At 41.2% G+C, this 22,078-nt stretch overlaps 1 protein-coding gene across 5 annotated transcripts in view; it reads left to right on the top strand.

Moving 5' to 3' along the window:
• Positions 1-22,078, top strand: part of lbr (lamin B receptor) — a 59,970-nt gene that overhangs the window by 14,898 nt on the left and 22,994 nt on the right. For all 5 annotated transcript variants that reach the window (XM_061811910.1, XM_061811912.1, XM_061811911.1 and 2 more), the window contains 5 exons: positions 4,644-4,814; positions 10,097-10,306; positions 10,618-10,701; positions 18,787-18,940; positions 21,440-21,636. In XM_061811910.1, the coding sequence (XP_061667894.1) occupies positions 4,650-4,814; positions 10,097-10,306; positions 10,618-10,701; positions 18,787-18,940; positions 21,440-21,636 (810 nt within the window). In that variant the 5' untranslated portion in view covers positions 4,644-4,649. The remainder of the gene's footprint in view (positions 1-4,643; positions 4,815-10,096; positions 10,307-10,617; positions 10,702-18,786; positions 18,941-21,439; positions 21,637-22,078) is intronic.

The raw sequence follows: 22,078 nt of genomic DNA, 5'->3' as shown, positions 1-22,078 counted from the left end.
ATAACACTGATACTAGAAAATACAGGGGTTCTCAATGCGTTGATCACGAGGCAGTCTTGGTCGATTGCAGGACGGTGTGCAAAAAAAAAAATGTTAGCCAATGTTTCGTCTTAACTGTGCGTGCGCAATTGCGCACTGCTGTTGCAGTCTCTTCGCAGATATTCTGCATTGCGCGCAAAAAAAAAATCCAATGTAGTTTGATGAAAGGACCTCTTATTGGGGGCGGGGGAATTTCTTGGGGTTGGTAAATCAGAACCACAAGGTTTTTTTTTTTTGTTTTTTTTTTTTTTTGTTTATTTTTTACATCCGATGTAAATACCTGCTCAACCTGTGTTTCAGTAATGAGCTAATTTATTTCACTTTAAATTTTTTATCCTGATGGTAAACACCATTGTTCTTTATCTTTATTATTTGAGGATATATATTTTAATCTTTTTTTTTTTTTAAAGTACTGAATGATCTCTACCTTATCTGCCCTTTTTGCAATCACAAATAAATATGAATCTCGAGTGCTTCAGGTCTGTGGGCTTTCATGTGTCTAGCATTGAGTTGTTGAGCCACTCTGCCACAAAGCCCAAGTTGTGGAGGGTTGCAGGGATGATTGACTTGAAATTTCGGACCCAACTGCATCTCTGGAGCTCAGCTACAGTGATCTTTGGATTTATTTGTACCTCTCTCACCAAGGCTCTTCTTCCCAGATTGCTTACTTTAGCTGAACTACCAGCTCTAGGAAAGGTTCTGGTCATCCCAAATGTCTTCCATTTAAGGATTATGGAAGCCACCTTGCTCTTAGGAACCTTAACTGTAGCAGAATTTTTTTTTGTAACCTTGGCCAGATCTGTGCCTTGCCACAAATCTGTCAAAGCTCTTCAAGCTGTTCCCTAGACACCATGATTCTCCTTTGCGTTGAGATGCGCTGTGAGGCCTTATATAGGCAGGGGTGTGGCTTTTCTCATCAAGTTCAATCAATATAGTCAAACACAGCTGACTCCAACAAAATATAGAAGCATCTCAATGATGATCAGGAGAAATGGACATCACCTGAGTTAAATGAGTCTCTTAGCAAACGCTACAAGTATTCAGTACTTGTGATATTCTAGTTTTTTCAATTTTAATGAATTTGCAGAATTTCCAACAATTCCGTTTCTCTGTCAATATGTGGTGCTGTGTGTACATTGAGGGGGAAAAATGTACTTAAATGATTTTAACCAATGGTTGGGATATAACAAAGTAAACATTTTGAGGAGGTCTGAGTGCTTTCCATACCCACTGTATAATGGACAGCTTGCTGTGAAAGCAGTTTTTTTGCCAGAAGTGGCTGGATAGGCCTTACCCGCATGACACATGGCTCTAGTTAAAACTTAGCAGGGACAGACGTGTCAGCAGTTCTGCAGTCGTGTTGGTTTTCAACACATTGAGCCTCCCTAGTCACTAATTGGGCATAATGCTGACCTTGCCTGGGCCCACATCATTGTACCCACTGGTGTCTACTCTAGTGGGATTTAACCATTTTAAATTAGTTGCTACTGTCGATTAGGAGTTGCAACTACAGTATGCACTAACTAGGTGCAAGTACCTTGTGTATAGTTTAATATACCATGTATGTGGTACAATGTTTTTGACCTAAAATGATAGAAAATGAAAACAGCACAATTGTAGTACTTTTCTTCATGAAATAAAGAGAAGGAGGCAGAGACCATAATACAATAGAGCTCCAAAGGGCACCAAGCCCTGCCGTGAGGTTTATAATTGCATATATAAATAATATAAACTTGTAAATGTACTGTACCTTAAAGTACAAAACACACTAATACCCTTTCAAACTCATATTTCACAATATAATAAGTAAATAGCTTACAAATCATTTAATTTTTTGGGGGAAAAAAATGCAATGTGGTGATACAAAGAGCTTAAAGCCCCTCTGTCATGCCTATAAACATTCTAAAATATATATTGTAATGAAAAATACATATAACATTATTCACTTCAATGTCTACACGAAAAAATAAATATGAGCAGAGAGCGTGTCATCCATGCGCAAAGTTGCAGAAGTGTCATTCGTCATCCAAGTGGAAGCCATATTGCCTGCAGCGTCATCAACAGATGTTACACAGGGATATTCGCCATTGAAAACACATAGTGTCACTTGCTATGGGAGAGGAACAACAGAGATTTTTGGATTTTTCCTACTCCCCTTCTGTTATGGAAGCTCTTTTCGAAGAAGAGAACATCTCACAATCAAGTGAAGTGACCGGGGCAATGTTACCCTATTGTGTCAAGCCAAATTTAGATTCTATGCGGATCACTTCTAACAAACAACAGACTCCCACACAGTATGTATGATCAACCCCGGCTGAAGCTATCCACGGCGGTCAAGGGACCGCCAATGAAGCCGTCTGCGGCGCTGCCGATGGCCACATCGACACATTTTGCACACCTTACGTTCTAAGAGCATTATGTCCCCCCCACCCCAACTATTGTTTTTTATTTTAGTAGCTCTATACACAACTACCTGTCATTTGGAACCCACAAAGCTCTCGTCCTTTGAACCTATACAGTCCATTTTTCATGACGAACCGTGTCTGTTTGAAAAGTATGAAGAGTAAATCCATCCTCCGGAGTGTTCGAACAATATCCAGCAATACAACAAGGCAGCATTTTGGCTAACACAAAGGAACAAAGAGCTACCTTCCAGCGGGTAAACTGGTATAAACACAAGACAGCCTGAGTACGCTGCTGCTGTTAATGTCACTTCCTCCTTCTTCTCCAAAACAAATCCCTCGAGAGGATATTCATGGTGGAAGTTACAAAAACCCATATACGTCAATCATGTTCTGTGGTGAAAAAACGGATGGGTCCATTGTAGCTGCCTTTTTTTCATAATAACATATTCCGTCACTCGAGTTTGAAAAATGTACGGGTGTGGTCAGTCATGCCCGCAGATAAAGTTATACCCAATATGTAGTTGTTACCCAATACCATAATCCTAATTTATTGACATTGCATTGAGACACACATTTTTAAAGAGGTCAATAGACATTACATTTCAAAACTAAATATTCATATAATCAAATCATTTTATTTCATCATGATGCCGTTTGCCGATTATGTTGAACTAAACCTTCAGCATTTTCAGAACATTGCAGGAATAGACCGTTCATGTTTATTCCTTGACAGGCCAGTGCATTTAATTTTTCTTCAGATAGTTTCTCAGATCAATAATTTTTATTGATGAAAAATTTTAAATACCATTTGATATCATGTTCTAGTAATATCAGTCAAAATTGGAAATTAACATTTCTGAGTTTCAATTTTTTTTTTCCATTATTTATGTATTTGTTCATTTTATTTATAAGTTACAGTTATGTTACATTAATCCAGTAAGTTATATTAAGGTTTTAAGATTCCATCCCAAATCACACCTACAACTTTATCTGCAGGCACGACTACTGGACCACGCCCGTAACTTTATATATGCGAGCATGATTGATCACACTTGTACATTTTTCAAATGTTGAGTGACTGATTTCATGACAGTGGGGCTTTAAAAACCATGGCTTCACATCAATATACTTCAGTGAATTTGACATTTACTACTTTTTCGTTAGCCTGGATTTAGGTCCCATCTTGTGGCATCTATGGTACAGAAGACCAAAACAGTTAATTAATACAATTTTTCAATGAATAGTTGATTATCAATTGGTTCCACAGATGAAAAAAACACATAGGTGACATTGTGTAGTTAACTGAAAATGTGTGTGGATTCACAGTACATTTCAAAACTTACTGGGGTCCAAGTATGTCATTCCAAATGTAAAAAAAAAAAAAACAAAAAAAAATTGTGAAATCAAATGGTGAATTCGAATGGAATGAATCCTGCCTTGTGTTGACATTGTCAGTGAAACACTTGATTCTGATAATACACTAAAAGTGAAGTAGCATCCAGCTCTTGGTGAATGTGGTCGTGCAGTAAATATAAAAATTGTACTTTGACTAGTCTGCCAATGCAGTGTTTAAAAAAAAAAAAATCTATTCACAATTTTTGATGCAACAATAGTATAGCTTCCAATGGGACTGGCTGAGCAAAGATGGGCTCATGGTGTGCAGTTCAGCATGGAGTCACTAAGCCTACTCTTGTATCACATTACATTTCTTCCCGCAGAACATTGAGTAGTGCACTACAATAACAGATTATATTAAAATTTCATATACAGAATGGCTAGGTTTTTTTTGGCATCTTTGCCTTAGAAAGCATGTCCCCGCTGGTGGGTACTGCGTGCACTAAAAATAAAGCTGCAAATCGTGGAGCTAGTTTACAAAAGTACAATCAGTGTTGCTTAATTGGTGACTTTTCAGACCCCTCTGTTGTCTCGTTTATATTGTAAAAAAAAAAAAAAAAAAGAAAATTTTGATCTCTGCTATCATTATTCCGTATGACAAGGAGCAACTGTGGTAGAAGGCAGCCACAGTGTCAGTCACGGTGAACGGTAGCCAAAAACATGGTTTTCATACATTGTACATTGGAATTGCAAATTTGGCATTTTTGAAATACTGCTTCTGAGATATTTTTGAACATTCCCCTGCTTTTCTCACTCCTGTTGTTTTCACCTCCCCTTTTCTTTCACAATTTCTTCCTGCTTTAGAACGCAATGCCGAGTGTGAAGTACCATAGAGGGGATATGGTGATGGGCCGCTGGCCTGGCAGCAACCTGTACTATGAAGTTAAGGTGATGGGCTTTGAAACCAAAAGTCAGCTGTACACTGTCATCTACAAGGATGGAACTGAGCTTGAGCTCAAGGAGCAGGACATCAAGGTAAGGCCACAAGTTACATTGGGTTGAAAAAGTCTACCTGTCCTTGTTCCAATGTTTTTGTAAAATGAGACAAAGACAAATCATTTTAATACTTTTTTCCATTGTTTGTGACCTATAACCTGTGCAACTCAATGAAAAAAGAATAGTAAGCATGAGGTTGCACCAGTGCACACACAATCTCCACTGGTGCGCACTAATCACATTCAAATTTACATTAAAGGGCAGTCAGCACACCCCTGCCACCATTGAAGTGCCTCTGATTCAATCAAAATAAAGTTTGGTTGTTCGAGTGGGCTATACTGACAGTGAAGAAAATAAGTTTTTGAACACCCTGCTGTATTGCAAGTTCTCCAACTTAAAAATCATGGAGGGTTCTGAAATTTTCATCGTAGGTGCATGTCCACTGTGAGAGATAATCCAGAAATTACAATGTATTTTTTAAAATGATTTATTTGTGTGATACAGCTGCAAATAAGTATTTGAACACCTGTTTTATCAGCTAGAATTCTGGTCCTCAAAGACCTGTTAGTCCGCCTTTAAAGGTCCACCTCCACTCCATGTATTATCCTGAATCAAATGCACCTGTGTGAGGTCGTTAGCTACATGAAGACACCTGTCCACCCCATACAATCTGTAAGACTCAAGCTTGTAACACGGCAAAGACCAAAGAGCTGTCCAAAGACACCAGAGACAAAATTGTACAACTCCACACGGTTGGAAAGGACTACGGAGAAATTGCCAAGCAACTTGGTTAAAAAAAGACCACTGTTGGAGCAATCATTAGAAAATGGAAGAAGCTATAATGACTGTCATTCTCAATTGGGGCGGAGCCCCATGCAAGATATCACCTCATGGAGTCTCAGTGATCCTTAGAAAGGTGAAGAATCAGCCCAGGACTACACGGCAGGACCAGGTCAATGACCTGAAAAGAGCTGGGACCACACGGGAAAGAATGACTGCACTGTATTAAGGAGAGGATGACCGCGGCCATGTATTGTGAGATTTTGGGGCACAAACTCTTTCCCTCAGTCAGAGCTTTGAAGATGGGTCGTGGCTGGGTCTTTCAATATGACAATGACCTTAAGCACACAGCCAGGAAAACCAAGGAGTGGCTCCGTAAGAAGGACATCAAGGTTATGGCGTGGCCTAGCCAGTCTCCAGACCTAAACCCAATAGAAAATCTTTGGAGGGAGCTGAAACTCCGTGTTTCTCAGTGACAGCCCAGAAACCTGTCCCATCTAGAGATCTGTGTGGAAGAGTGGGCCAAAATCGCTCCTGCAATGTGTACAAACCTGGTGAGCAACTACGTTTGACCGCTGTAATTGAAAACAAAGCCTACTGTCCCAAATATTAACATTGGTTTTCTTAGGTGTTCAAATACTTATTTGCAGCTGTATCACATAAATAAATCGTTAAAAAAAATCACACATTGTGATTTCTGGATCTTTCTTTTTAGATTATCGCTCTCTCACAGTAGACATGCATCTACAATGAAAATTTCAGACCCCTCCATGATTTCCGAGTGGGATAACTTGCAAAATAGCAGGTTGTTCAAATACTTCTTTTCTTCACTGGAACTCTTGGAAAATATGACCTCTTATTAGGTTATAAATTGAATGCACACAAAACTCAAATTTTGTCATTTAGTTATTCCCCGAGCCAGCCCATCAAGGAAGAACTCAATATAAATTTGAATTAAAAACGATTAAATATTTAGGGGTGAATATTCCTATAAATCTGGAGACCATTATATCAGAGATTTAAGACCCCATGATCTCTCAAATCTGATTTAACCAGGTGGAATCTTTCTTTTTTAGGATTAGGACAGAGGGTGGAAGCAAAAATTCATGTCCTACGTCGATTACTCTGTCCGCTCCAAAATATACCACTAGAGCATCCAAAAGGGACATTTCGAGAATTAGACAAGTTATCAAGATTTATTTGGCAGACCAGGAGACCAAGAATTCGTTATCAAAAGACAAGGGAGGCCTTGCTCTCCCAAATATTAAAAATTAGTTTCAAGCGGTGCAGATAAAAACTCAAAACTCGACATTTGTAAACCTTCCTACAAAGCAAAATGGAAAGATATAGAGTGGATGATATCAAGTGATATTTCATTACAAGCAATCATAGGGGACACAGGCCTGGTTAAGTTTTTAAAAGACACCAACCCATTAATAAAAGTGTCCATCAAGATTTGTCATAGAATAATTAATGAAAACAAGCATATATTTATTAAGCATACTGGATAATAAAATGGATCGGATTTGAATCAGTTTTTCCACCTAACGGGTTTGACATAAGATTCAAACAATGGGTAGAAAAGGGGCTCATCATACACAGTTATCTTTATGAAGGGGGTGCACGTCAACAATTCCAGAAGCTAAAGAATCATTTTAGATTAACCAATCAAGACTTTTATAGATTTTTGCAATTGAGACATTACCTAGAGCAAATAATGAAAACAGTAGAATCACAAGCTAATCTATATATGGTTAAGATATTCCTTCTTGTTTATAAATCAAACCCAGGGGGTTGAGACATATCTAAGATTTATAGAATATTACAGGAGTTAGACGGTGATGATTCCATATATATACAGAAGAAAAATGGGAAAAGGACAATAACGTTAAACTGGAAGTGGAAACTTGTAAAAAGATAATCTTCAACCAGTGGAATAGTATGTCTGGTCCATCCTTGAGAAAATTTGGGTGGAAAAATGTAGTTTTTTTTTTTTTTTTTTTTTTTTTCAAAATTCCAGCTCAGAGGCTCTTGGCAGATGCAAGTGACTCCTGCTTGAGAGATTGTGGAGAGAATAAGGCGACACACATTCATGTGTCCTGGGACTGTCCAATCATTTTAAAATATTGGAAAGACATTAAACAAAATATGGAGATAGTTATAAAAGTCAGGATTCCTTTAAAATTTGAAACCTTATGTTTGCGATTAATACTGGACACTGTCAAAAGGTCCAGAAAATGAATATACAGGGAGTTCTCGGTCTATGATTTAGATCCGTTTATAGAAGCGACTTAACTAAAATTTCGTTTTATGTCGGATTCCGCCATTAAAGTCAGAATTTACATAAAAAATACTTTGTATAAAAAAACAAATACATTGACATAAACAAGATGATGTACTTAGCATTACTGCTGAAAAGGTGGATGGAGAAAAAGAAGGAGAGGCTGTGCTTCTCTATTGCGAAGGAACCTCGTCCTCAATCCCCTCGATCTCAAAGTATCAAAGAACCTTGTTTTGTGATCATTGTATCCGACATAGGAACGGAACCCTTCACATGGGCATAATACGGGTTTTGTTTTAATAACTGTCACCATGGCCGACCGACTGAAGCCTTGGTGGTAATGGGGTCTCTTCTTTCTCCAATCTTTTTATGATCTTGAGCTTCGTTTCCATGGTAATGGATTTTCTTTTAGCTGCAGAAGCATTGCTAAAAGACAGCTTTCTTTTTTTGGGGCGATAATGTTTAAAAAGGAGGGTGAAAAATGTGAAGAGACAGTTGTTAGCCAGACAAAATGGCGGACAGGGGACGGGCGTTAAGTGCAAAACGTCTTAGGTCGAGTCCGTCTTAACCAGAGGACTCCCTGTATATACATTATCTTGTCACTAGCAAGCAAAAAAGCTATTACAAGGAAATTGTTGATAAAGAATAATCCCACAGTTGAAGATTGGATTAAAGTGGTTCAAGATATCTTTAAAATGGAGAAGTCAACTTGCATTTTGAGGCAAGAACAAGACAAGTTTAATGGACATTGGGAAAACTGGACAAAATATGCCATAACATCAAAAGACTACATAATGTGAAATCAAGTTTATCTTAATTTTGTTCATTAGTTCCTAACCCTAACCCTAAGTATTTGAACACTTAAGAAAACCAATGTTAATATTTGGTATAGTAGGCTTTGTTTTCAATTACAGAGGTCAAACGTAGTTGCTCACCAGGTTTGCACACTGCAGGAGGGATTTTGGCCCACTCCTCCACACAGATCTTCTCTAGATGGGACAGGTTTCTGGGCTGTTGCTGAGAAACACGGAGTTTCAGCTCCCTCCAAAGATTTTCTAATGGGTTTAGGTCTGGAGACTGGCTGGGCCACGCCATTACCTTGATATCCTTCTTACGGAGCCACTCCTTGGTTTTCCTGGCTGTGTGCTTAAGGTCATTGTCATGTTGAAAGACCCAGCCACGACCCATCTTCAAAGCTCTGACTGAGGGAAAGAGGTTGTTCTCCAAAATCTCACAATACATGGCCGCAGTCATCCTCTCCTTAATACAGTGCAGTCGTTCTGTCCCATGTGCAAAAAAACACCCTCAAAGCATGATGCTACCACCCCCATGCTTCACAGTAAGGATGGTGTTCTTGGGATGGAACTCCTCATTCGTCTTCCTCCAAAAACAGTTCGTGGTATTATGACCAACAAGTTCAATTTTGGTCTCATCTGATCACAAAACTTTCTCCCATGACTCTTCTGTATCATCCAAATGGTCATTGGAAAACTGAAGACTGCCTTGACCATGTGCTGGTTTAAGCAGGGGAACGTTCCATGCCATGCATGATTTCAAAACATGACGTCTTACTGTATTACCAACAGTCACCTAGGAAACGGTGGTCCCAGTTGACCAAGTCGTGTCGTGTAGCCTTGGACTAATTGACCCCTCGGTACAGGGCACTTAACCACGCCTCCTGAAGTCACGTCACCCCACTCTTGCTAACCTCAGACAAACAAGAAAAAAAAGAAAAGTCAAGAGCGAAATTGTCCGATTTACCAGCTGATTTTTCACTCGCATTCTTACCGAATAGTGAAATATCGTTGAAGAGCAGACAGCAGGGCTTCAAGTATTTCAGCGAGGGGTATTTCAATGGTATTTCCAAGCATATCGACGGAGAAACCATTATCTGGCGAGATCTTTCCGGAGTCAGAGGAAGACCGAGAATCCACATAATATATTATAACCCAAAGACGAATTCGTCATTGACAGTTTCCTATTTTCGTGTTACCTATCACACTTGCGTGCAGAATCTGTATGTGTATCTGTATAGCCGTTTGTGAACCGCCATATGAAGGAAAAGAAGAAGGTGAGGCTTGATTTACGAGTTGTTTCTCTCGTTTTTGCGAGTTTAGTTCTTTCTGTGGCCAACCTCGTAACTTAATTTTCTGCTTTTCCTGTTGAAATGCCATTATTCTATTTCAGTCTCCCAATGGCCAGCATAAATGTGTATTTCAACATTGAAATATTTTTGTTTTCAACTTTTTTTTTTCTTCAGAATTCTTATGGGTTCCAGCCACGCTCCCGTTCTCGTTCCCGATCACCGGGCCGGCGTCGCAGCCGCTCCCGCTCCCCAGCAAGAAACACACGGCGCTCTTCCTCACGTGTGGCAGCTGCAGTTGCTGCTGCAGGAATAACAGAGAGTGGACCGTTGTCACACAGAGATTCAAAGTTGAAGGAAATGGTTGAAGTCAGACTCAGTCCTCTGGTAAGAGACTTAGCTGCCTTATGTTTCTCTAAAATGAATAGATAATTTTGTCATATCAAGAAGTGTTTTCAAAATATAGTCCATACACAGCGGTGACACCTCTCAGCATGATACAGTGCATTTCTTAACTGTTATAGTTAATGTTTGTTTATATGAACAACTGGTACAATTACACTGCTCATTTGTTTTTTACTCATGATAAAGTTCATTTAGGTAATTCAGGTTTTCGACTACAACACTCTGTTTTCACTGTCCACATTTGTCTTTTTGTCCTTGTCCATCGCCAACATTCTCCCATTATTTGACAACAGCAACCGACAACGGCTGCTGAGAACAATAGCAACAGTAAACATGAAAACAAAGAAAAGAATAACACTGCAGCCAAAGTAAATGAGGTGAGTTTAAGCAATATTTTTCACAGTTTAGAGCATCCATAAAAATATTTAGGTTTCCGGTAACCCAACCAACCGTAAATATTCAAAAGCAAATAAAATTGCCAAATTCAGCATTTCTATTTATTTATTTATTTTTACGCGAAGGGGGCGTAAGTCTGGACAAGCGAAGTAACTGTTGGTGTTTCAGCAATAACGACGCGAGACGGCTTTGAATGTCCAGTAGTTCTTGTATTCAGACACCGCTCCGCACATAACAACGGCGCACTTCAATACTGCTGGAACAACCCATTGAGCAAGGAGTGGACACTACCATTTCTAACAGTAACCCAGGTCCTGTCTCAAATATTAACCAATCAGGAAGTGATTTTCCCGCTGTCTGCCTCACGCTATCTCAGTGGACGGCATGCCATTTGCTTTCCCGCTCATTATAAACGGCGAATACATCGTGAGTAATAAGCTGAGAAAGGTGAGCCCTTTTTTAAAACTCCAGGATGCATTCAAACAAATTGCCCCGAAAGAGTTTGGAGATGACATGCTGTCTGAGACTGGGGCAAATGCACGGTGGCATCCAGTGCCAAATGTTCTTATGATTTTGAGACATTACAGTTTGATATGGATTTTAAGGGTAGTGATTTTTCATTTGAGGAAAAATGCCACTGCTGAATGGCCCGAAATTGATCCATTTGACACTATGATAGTAGCTGCCAAGGAAAATTCAAGATCTTTTCTTCCCGTTAAAAAACAAATCTTGATCTGGGAAACCACCGCCTTTTTAACAAAGTCTTGGAAGAGGTCGACCAAGCCAGTCCCTCATTCCCAAGTTCAGTATCCAAAGAAGAATCTACATATGTTATCCAGGTATGCACATCAATGATTTTAAATCATGATTAGGAAGTTGAAAATGTGAAGAAATAAATATATAATTTATAGATAAAACGTAAGCTACATCACCACACCGAATGGTAGTATATGGGCCAAAATATTTGCAGACTATCATGGAATGGAGCTTTGGAAAAAAAAAAAAAAAAAAAAAACCCCCGACGTACCCACCTATATTTTTTTCACTCTTGTTACCCGAAACCAAAATATTTTTATGGATGGCCTTAGTGATTGACAGTTACATTTAATAGTCATTCTCCTCTGGAGCAAATACACTGTAATGACCACATCATTTGGGACAAGCTAGAGGGGTGTTTCTAACATTTAATTATTTAACATTTAAACATTTTCAAGGCCTTGCAGCACATTATTTGTTACATATAAGGGAAAAATCTAAAGGTTTGAACAATCTTGACTGTAAATAAATGGATTTTAGAAGACTATAGAATGTCTGATTATTTTGTGGTCAAACCTTAGCTTTAATTTCTTCGCAATGAGGGTAGTCATACAGACAATGTGATCATCACAAGCCATGATCTTCTCGATAATGTGCTCTTTCTACATGTGAATGGGCTTTGAGGTAAGGCAGAGCGAATGGAATGTCATGATGCATGCACTTTAGGAGGGCCATGCCGAGAGAGAGACCCCCTCACATGATCCTGTCGATTCAGCCGGTTACAGTTACTTTATCAGCTGAAGTAATGTTCTGAAATAATTGGTGGGCTTACAGCATTTCAGATTGTGTCTTGTAAATTACTTGAAAACAGTTTACTGTAATAGCAGCTCAGTATCAGATTAGTATCTGTATCAGTGTCTCCACGGTTAGTCTTTATGCTTCTTGTACTGTTGCTCGCTGACAAGTAGTCCTTTTGCTTCGTCCCTAGCTTAGTGGAACTGTTTGTTGTGTAGTGTACCCTAGTTTTGGATTTACTAAAGGAATATTGAAGCACAACCCCATTACTGCTGCTGAGGACTTTTTAAATTTGATGAATATCTTTTTAATTCTCTGACCATTTTTTATTTTATTGGTGTGAATTCCCACATATTTTGCAAACCCATTGTTTCATTTATTCATTTTTTTATGAGGCGGTACCTGAACAACCCCCTGCTAACAAACTATAATTATATATAAATGCAGTGAAGAAAATGAGTATTTGAACACCGTGCTATATTGCAAGTTGTCCCACTCAGAAATCATGGAGGGGTCTGAAATTTTCATTGCAGGTGCATGTCTACAGTGAGAGATAATCTCAAACGAAAAATCCAGAAATCACAATCTTTGATTTTTTTTTTTTTTAATGATTTATTTGTGATACAGCTGCAAATAAGTATTTCAACACCTATTAGTTAGACTCCTGACCCTCAAAGACCTGTTAGTATGCCTTTAAAAGTCCACCTCCACTCCATGTATTATACTGAATCAGATGCACCTGTGTGAGGTCGTTAGCTGCATAAAGACACCTGTCCACCCCATACAATAAGTAAGACTAAAACTTGTAACATGGCCAAGACCAAAGAGCTGTCCAAAGACACCAGAGACAAAATTGTACAACTCCACACGGCTGGAAATGGCTATGAAGAAATTGCCAAGCAGCTTGGTGAAGAAAGGTCCACTGTTGGAGCAATCATTAGAAAATGGAAGAAGCTAAACATGATGGTCAATCTCAATCGGAGTGGAGCCCCATGCAAGATATCACCTCGTGGGGTCTCAATGTTCCTGAGAAAGGTGAGGAATCAGCCCAGGACTACACGACAGGACTTGGTCAATGACCTGAAAAAAGCTGGGACCACTGTTTCCAAGGTGACTGTTGGTAATACAGTAAGACATTATGGTTTGAAATCATGCATGGCACAGAAGGTTCCCCTGCTTAAACCAGCACGTCAAAGCCCGTCTTGAGTTTGCCAATGACCATTTGGATGATACAGAGGAGTCTTGGGAGAAAGTTTTGTGGTCAGATGAGACCAAAATGGAACTTTTTGGTCATAATTCCACTAACTGTGTTTGGAGGAAGACGAATGATGAGTTCCATCCCAAGAACACCATCCCTAATGTGAAGCATGGGGCTGGAAGCATCATGCTTTTGGTTTTTTACTGCACATTGGACAGCACAACTGTACTGTATGAAGGTGACCGCGGCCATGCATTGTGAGATTTTGGGGAACAACCTCTTTCCCTCAGTCCGAGCATTGAAGAGTGGTCATGGCTGGGTCTTTCAACATGACAATGACCCGAAGCACTCAGCCGGGAAAACCAAAGAGTTCCTTCGTAAGAAGCATATCAAGCCTAGCCAGTCTCCAGACCTAAACCCAGTAGAACATTTTTGGATGGAGCTGAAACGCCGTGTTTCTCGGCGACACCCCAGAAACCTGTCTATCTAGAGAAAATCTGTGTGGAGGAGTGGGCCAAAACCCTCCGGCAGTGTGTGCAAACCTGGTGAACAACTCAAGAAAAGGTTTCACCTCTGTAATTGCAAACAAAGGCTACTGTACAAATATTAACATTGGTTTTCTCAGGTATTCAAGTACTTATTTACAGCTGAATCACTCTCTCTCACAGTGGACATGCACCTACGATGAAAATTTCAGACCCCTCCATGACTTCTAAGTGGGAGAACTTGCAATATAGCAGGGTGTTCAAATAGTCATTTTCTTCACTGTAAAATTTTCTGTGGTATGTAACAGATTGCTTTGTGTGATGAATTTACAGATGCCATATAATCTTGCATTCTCGCAACTGTGGTCACAAACGTGTGACACTTTAAATAATATCCAGATTAAAAAAATGAGTATTTTTCAAATTACTCTGAAAACAAGATGATTCAGTATAACAATTGTGACTCATCAGGTGCCTACTGTGTATTCAGAAATAGTGTGAATGACTCCTTGTGAAGCCATGTTTTTTATTGGACAAACCATACCATGGATAGATTCGTAGTGCAGAGTGAAAAATAATACGTGAATCCTTTGGCTAATGACTTCTCCAAGATATGAACAGAGTCAGGAGTCAGCCAGCCTCGATTCCAATCAATGTGAGGAAATTTGAGGTGTCTGTTAAAGCTGCCCTGCTTTATAAAAACATGCAAACTCCACACAGGAACCCCGGGCCCTGAGAACTGTGAGGCCCATGCTTTACAGCTGCATTACTGTGCCGCGTTTATTTATCGATGTATCCATATATTTATTTATTTAATCATTTCCATACGTTTAACTTTCATATCGGCCAAAACCAAAAAATGTTGTAGTTCTGATTTCCTACATTTCAAAACTAGGGTCAGTCGGTATTTTTTTTAGAAAATATTTTTACTCCATCTGCAGCACATGGTGCCGTTCTCTTTTGTGCAGATCAAAATTCATTATGATGTCTCACATTGCGAAACACCGGAATATGAGCAGAGACAATAAATAAACTTGATTTTGTCACGAACGAGGCAGAGGGTAGGACACAAATGCAGGAAGCCGAGACGTAAGGGGTGGATTTTTAGGAATTAGATCATACGTGGGAAGGCAGTCCAACAGGGCGACAGCACAAAAATCACAAGGGAAAAAAAGCTTGGAACAAAAAACATTAAATATTGTCAAAAATCGGAAATAGCAAAACATGAAAACGTAACCTGACTTGATATTGCTCAGTAACACTATGAGATGCGACAAGACAGTTCCGCTAGCTGACGCCCATACCCACACGATCTGGCAACAAATGGAATGAAAAACAAAGCTGAAATACACAACGTTATGATGGCAAAACAAGGTGCACCAACGCACACGGCCTAGTCGCTGCCTGCCGTGGCTTCTTTCAAACACCTGATTTAACTCTGCTTCCGCAGCAGCGCGCTTGCATTCGTGGAACGCGGGGCGTGCTAGCTCGCTGCACACGGGGCCGTGGAGAACCACGCCTGAAATCGGAACCACAAGATTTTTTTGTATGCCATATTATAGATTCAAGGCTGACAGTTGAAACTATTTTGAGCATTTATTTTTTACATAATTTGAGTTTCCAGTTTCGTAGACCAACTGGTGAATTTAGAGCTTCGCCTTTCGACTCATCTACCTCTTTACCCCAACAGACCGATGCAAATTCCGCATTACTGCAGATGCTGCACCGATCCGCCTGTTGATCTCCCGCTCCATTCTTCCCTCAGTTGTGAACAAGACCCAGAGATACTTAAATTCCTCCATTTGGGGCAGTAGCTCATCCCTGAGCCGGAGAGAATACGCCATTCTTTTCTGACTGAGGACTATGGTCTCAGATTTGGAGGTGCTGATTCTCATCGTAGCCACTTCACACACCTGCGTCTCGGCTGCGCCTCAAAATTCTGTCCATAAAAGTTATAAACAAAATCAGTTGCAAAGGGCAGCCTTGGCGGAGTCCAACTCCCACTGGAAGCGAGTCCAACTTACTTCCAGCAATGCGGACCAAACGCTGACACCGGGGACCAAACAGCCTGTATCAGGGGGTTCAGTTCCCTATACTCGCGAATAACCCCCCATAGAACTCCCTGATAGACACTGTCAAATGCCTTCTCCAAGTCCACAAATCACATGTAGACTGGTTAGGCGAGCTCCCATGCACCCTCGAGGATCCTGCCGAGGGTCTAGAGGTGGTCCACTATTCCACGGCCAGGACTAAAACCATATTACTCCTCCTGAATCTGAGATCTGACTTCCAACAGACCGTCCTCTCCAGCACCCCAGAATAGACCTTACCAGGAAAGATAAGGAGTGTGATGTAGTTAGAACACACCCTCTGGCCTCCCTTCTTAAAAAGCCAATCCAGAGGCAGTGTCACCAATACCTACGCAATGTTGCAGAGGCATGTCAACAAGGACAGCCCCACAACATTCTGAGCCTTTAGGAACTCCGGGCGAATCTCATCCACCTCCGGGACCCTGCCACGGAGGACCTTTTTAACCACCACGATGAACTCAACCCCAGAGATAGAAGAGCCCCCATCAGGGGAACCCAGACTCTGCTTACTCATAGGAAGGCGTGTCAGTGGAATTGACGAGGTCTTCCAAGTGTTCCCCCCTGTCGACTTACAACATCCCAATTTGAAGTCAGCAGTGCCGCATGCTCACTATACACAGTGTTGGTGGTGCACTGCTTCCCCCTCCTGAGACGCCAGACATTGGACCAGAACTTCCCCACAGCCGTCTTGAAGTCGTTCTCCATGCCCTCACCGAACTCCTCCCATGCTCGGAATTTTGCCTCAGCGACCACAAATGCTGCATTCCGCTTGGACAGCCGATACCTATCAAGCTGCCTCGGGAGTCCCACAGCCCAAAAATGCCCAATAGGAGTCCTTCAGCTTTACAGCATCCCTCACTGCTGGTGTCCTCCAACGTGTTCGGGGGTGTCCACCTCGACAGGCACCGGCCATCTTACGGCCGCAACTCCAGTTGTCCGCCTCAGTGATGGAGGCGCAGAACATTGTCCACTCTGACTCAATTTCCTCCGCATCCTCTGGAACATTAGCAAGGTTCTTTCGGAGGTGGGAGTTGAAATTCCTCCTGACGGGAATATGTCAGTCATTCCCAGCAGACCCTTTGCAATACGTTTGGGCGTGCCACATTGGACCGGCATCTTCCCCCACCATTGGACCCAACTCACCACCAGGTGGTGATCAGTTGACAGCCCTGCCTCTCTCTTCACCCGGATGTCCAAGACATGTGGCCGCAAGTCCAATGACCCGACCACAAAGTCGATCATCAAACTGCGACCTAAGGGTGTCCTGGTGCCAAGTGCACATGGACACCTTTATGCCTGAACAATGTGTTTATTAGGACAATCCGTGATGAGCACAGAAGTCTAGTAACAGAACAGCACTTGGGGTCCCAAAGGGACTTCTCGACCTCACGCACCATCTCGGGCTCCTGCCCTGCCTGTTTCTGTAGCCGGTGATCGAATTGGCAAAGTCCCCGCCTACGACCCAGCTCACATTGTACCCGACCCCTATTGCCCCTTTCACTGATGGTGGACCCGTATCAAGGGGGACCCATGTTACCTTTTCTGGCCAAGCCCCCATAGGTGCAGGCCCAGCCACCAGGAGCCCGCCTTCGAGCCCCACCTCTAGGCCTGGATTCAGAGGGTTCGCCTGAATCCATTCCTGTATTTTTACTTGTCATAGGGGTTTATGGAGACGTACTTTAAGTTTAAAAACATTACACTACTGTGAACAATTCAGACCAAATTTTGCAGGTCATTGTTTTAAACTTTTCTCTGGGTGTTCCAGTTTCCTCCCATATTCCCAAAACGTTTGTGGTGGAGTGAACACTTTAATTTGCCAGTCGGTGTAAATCTGGGTGCGAATGGTTGTTTCTATGTGCCCTGCAATTGGCTGATGACCAGATCAGCGTGTACCCCACCTCTTGCCCGGAGATAGCTGGGATAGGCTCCAGCACGCCAACAACCCTAATGAGGATAAGGAGAATGGAAGATGAATGAATGAATAAATAAATAAATAATATGATGCAATCATGCTGTGGTTCTAATATTCTTGACCAAATTTTGAAAATAAATAAATTTGAACAATTTGTTCTGAAAGTTTATTTATATTGGTTAGCAGCTCAGGAATACCAAGTTTTAAAATTATAAACTTTCAATAGTCGGAAAGCATCACAAGTACCTCTTTTAAAGTTCAACAGTGTAATGTATCTTTATTTTGTAGATTTTCACCTATCATTTGTGGGTCTAGAACAGTGGTTCCCAAAGTCAACCTGGGCCCGGACCCCCAGTGAGTCATTCAAAAAGATCCTGGACCCCCAACCTCAGCTTTCGCAAATAATGTAATGTAAGGTACCGGCACTGTAGGGCTAGGGCGTGGAGCTGTCTGAATCACTCATCTGGGCTGAGCTCAAAATAGGATAGATAAGATGAGAGACAGAAGAAAAAAAATTTTTTTTTTTTTTTTTTGTTCTTAAGAAAAATATTTTATTATTACTGTCTCAGACATCGTGTCGCAGACCCTCTGGAAAGAGGTTTTACACTCCCTGGTGGTCCGTGGACACCATTTTGGGAACCACTGGTCTAGAATGTATCTCCCGGGTTGAACAGGGGTTCACTGTCTTTATCCCCATAAAGCAACAACAAAAAAGATACTTTTTGTACAGTAACCACATGCAATATTACATTCATCAAATGAAAGTTTGCACACATTGAAAACTGTCAAATTATTGCTGATAAAATAACCCCGACTTTTATCTTCATAAGTTGGAGCCAGAGCCTGAGAAGAACCAGAGTCGTTATAATCTCCGCCGCAGAAAGGATGATGGTGAAGGCAAACCTCAAAATCTGAAGATTACCAATGTGGTAACAGCTCCTGCTGTGATGGTCTCGAACCAACTTGACTTTGGGGGAAAGATTGGTAGGTTCCTGTGCATTACATTACATTACATTTACATTAATTGTAATTTTAAAGAATATATATACTTAGAAACCCTCCTGGGGAAATTTTAACTGAGATGGTGCGGTGTACAGTATTTCCTATACAGCGTTTTCAGTACACATTGAACCAGATCACAAACAGTCTTGCAAGAAAAGAGAGGGTAAAGAGGGTCAACTGTGGTGCACCTCTTGTGCTTGTGGTTGTGAAGTTGGTTCCTTTCTCGAAGACATCTCGAAATTACTCTGTCCAGCAAGTCGCCATTTTCAGCAAGATTCCAACCATGACTTGCCCGTCTCCGAGGCCAGACAGATCAGTTACTGCCCTTCCTGCAAAAACTGTTAATGCTTAAAGGCTCGTTCACACTGCACTTGCAATGCGTCTGACAGCCTTGAATTTCCCATTCACTCTCTGTGCGCTGACGGGGCATGAGCGTGACGCCAGATGTCGTGTCAATCCAGAGTGTGTCAATGCTTGGCACCGTGTCATCGGGTGGAAAAATGTTTCTTTGGGAGCGTTGATGTCTAATAGCCTCTTCGATGGGAATGGAGTGGCAGAGTGATTTTTCTGGATGTGTGCTATAAACACTGAGGGGGGGGGGGGATCATTGCAGTGTCTCACTATCACAAACTTTCAGCTAGTCGAAAAATAATATACTGAGACGTCTTTGCTGGAGCCTTTCAAACTCATTTACAAAGCTCTGCGCTCAGCCTGAAATACATCTCAAAGTGCTCTTCATGAAACTAGAAGGGTTACGAATGACACAGAACTCTACAATGCCACTGATAAATTATAATGGGATATTCCCATGTTCTTTAACTGCTTTTCATCACCCCCTCTCCTTTAAATAGGAAAAGTCAGGCCTTTCTTTTCCAACAAAGACAAATACATATTGCCAGGTAGAGGTCCATTCAGCAGGGAAAGCCTCCTAACTTATTTTTAAGCTGTCGAATCACCACTTTCAAATATGAAATGGCTTCACCCCCGTTGCTGTCGTTGTTGCACTTTGACTCCGGGCCTTTGACACTGAGCAATTGCAGTGTGACTAGGTCTTTAGTCATTGAAATCAAGGCTTCCGTTCATTGTTATTGTTGCCACATTTCCTCCAAACAGTTTCATCCATCGTACGGGGATGTGTAACTTAATTGGCCATGGCATGAATAACTCGCATGTCTGTGAAGGCACAATTAATGCACAAAGGGGCATAGACCCTTTGGAGCTACTGTACAAATACTCCCTTCTAAACAATGTTTTTTTCAGGGACTCATTTCAGCAAGTTAATGCCAGGCCACAATTTGCATGTGTTCAACAACATTGCATTGTTGTAAAAGAGTCCTGGTACTAGACTGGCCACCTGTAGTCCAACCCTGTTTCCCATTGCAAATGTATGGCGCATTATGAAGTGCAAAATACGACGGAGGAAAGTCTCTCCACACCTAAAATGTAGAACTGGGGGATGGGGGGGGGGATACCGTAATTAGAGATCACTAAATACCATAACAATGAAAATGCATACTTAAGCTGTGTCACTCACAGCAGCAGAGTCGTCCAACTGCAGTGAGAAACACTCACAATCTCTGTGTGTTTCCGCATTTGCTGGGTTAAGTCCTCAGCCATGTCGTGCAACTGTACTCCTTGACAGCTGCAGAGCTGTTATTGAAGACAATATTTCCGCCTTATTTTGAAAAGATCGTAACAATGAGTCAGCTGCTTAAATGAATGGCTGTTTTACCATCTCTCCGTCTTGGAAGGACGTTTTCTTATTCATGATGATTTGACAAACCTGCGACGGTGCGTGGCGGCTTTCGCTGTTGAACTCAGATGTGTGAAAAGTGACTGAAGTCCGGCCTATTGGGATTTTAGTTGGTTCACTTTCCTCATTCTTTTCAGCAGAAAGTTGGTGTCGTATTTGCCACGAATAGTTTGAAAATGGCGCTCCACATTTCCCTTCATTGGCATTTGAATATGGGACAGGCAGGTGAGGCAAACGCACTTCGAAAATGTCATTATGGAAAAAAGAAAAATCCCCCTCCCATTCCGTATGAAAGTGATACGTTCTTCTTTGCTCCAGCATCCATACTCATGTTTTAATAAGCTTTCTTTATTGTAGGACAAAAGCGAGGGTTTAAAATAGGGGGTAACTCACTGAAGAGCTTGTTTTACTGGACTAAGTGCCGTTGTTTCCACATGCGCGGTGAACTAAATGTCAGGAAAAAAAGGTCTAATAGGCTGACGTCTTTTTTTTTTTCCTTCGATTAGACGCATTGAGCATCCCTGCTCCACACATACACAACAACAAAGTCAACAATTAGTGTAAACATTAAAATTCATCATTTGAAACGGTACAAATCTTGGAGTTTCAACTGAACATAGGTCAAAAATGATTTTTAAATAATTGTGCGGTATTTATTGTTCGGGGTTTGTAGTCACACTGATGTGACATGTTTTCTGAACTCTGTTGTTGCTTTACCCATCTTGCAGGGGCATACTTCTGGCTGCTCTTCCTGCCATCCTGGGTTCTTTTTGTGGTTCTTCAAGTAAATTTGGAGGACCCCAGCTTAACTAACGTCCCGCCACCTCTACCCCCCATTGAAGCTTTCTGGGAGCCTCAGGCTCTTGGTTTTGTTGTCCTGTGGATCTTATTCCAGGTCCTACTCTACATCCTACCAGTGGGAAAGGTGAGTAAGACCCTGTGAAGAGTAGACAACAAAATCTGTGTGAGGGGGGAAAAAAGTGCATTTTTGTTTTCATAGAAAACATGTTAACTTGTCAATTCAAAGCTGCTGTATTCACTGATCCATGAATGACACATAAACGGGCAGTAGAGATCTGGTAAATATAATGGTATGGCAGAGCGGGAGAAGGCAAACCCTTGTTCATTTTGGTCAGGAGCATTAGAACCTCCATCTTCAATTGAGATGTCTCACGTGATAAACAGAACTCCTACATTTACTTTGCTTTTGTCTACTGAAGTCTGTCTCTCTCTTATTACAGAATGTGGTTATTAAAAGTCATACTAAACTCACAGAAAACATACATTAGTTTTCTCATTATTGCAGTTATAAAATGTTAGTAGACACTATCTGACAGAAGAGTGAGCAGAGAATTGATGCATATTAA

The sequence above is a fragment of the Syngnathoides biaculeatus genome, chromosome 23 (assembly GCF_019802595.1).
Source record: "Syngnathoides biaculeatus isolate LvHL_M chromosome 23, ASM1980259v1, whole genome shotgun sequence".
NCBI lineage: Eukaryota > Metazoa > Chordata > Actinopteri > Syngnathiformes > Syngnathidae > Syngnathoides > Syngnathoides biaculeatus.
Note: the sequence above shows the minus strand (reverse complement) of the source record. Positions and strands in the feature narration are given on the sequence as shown.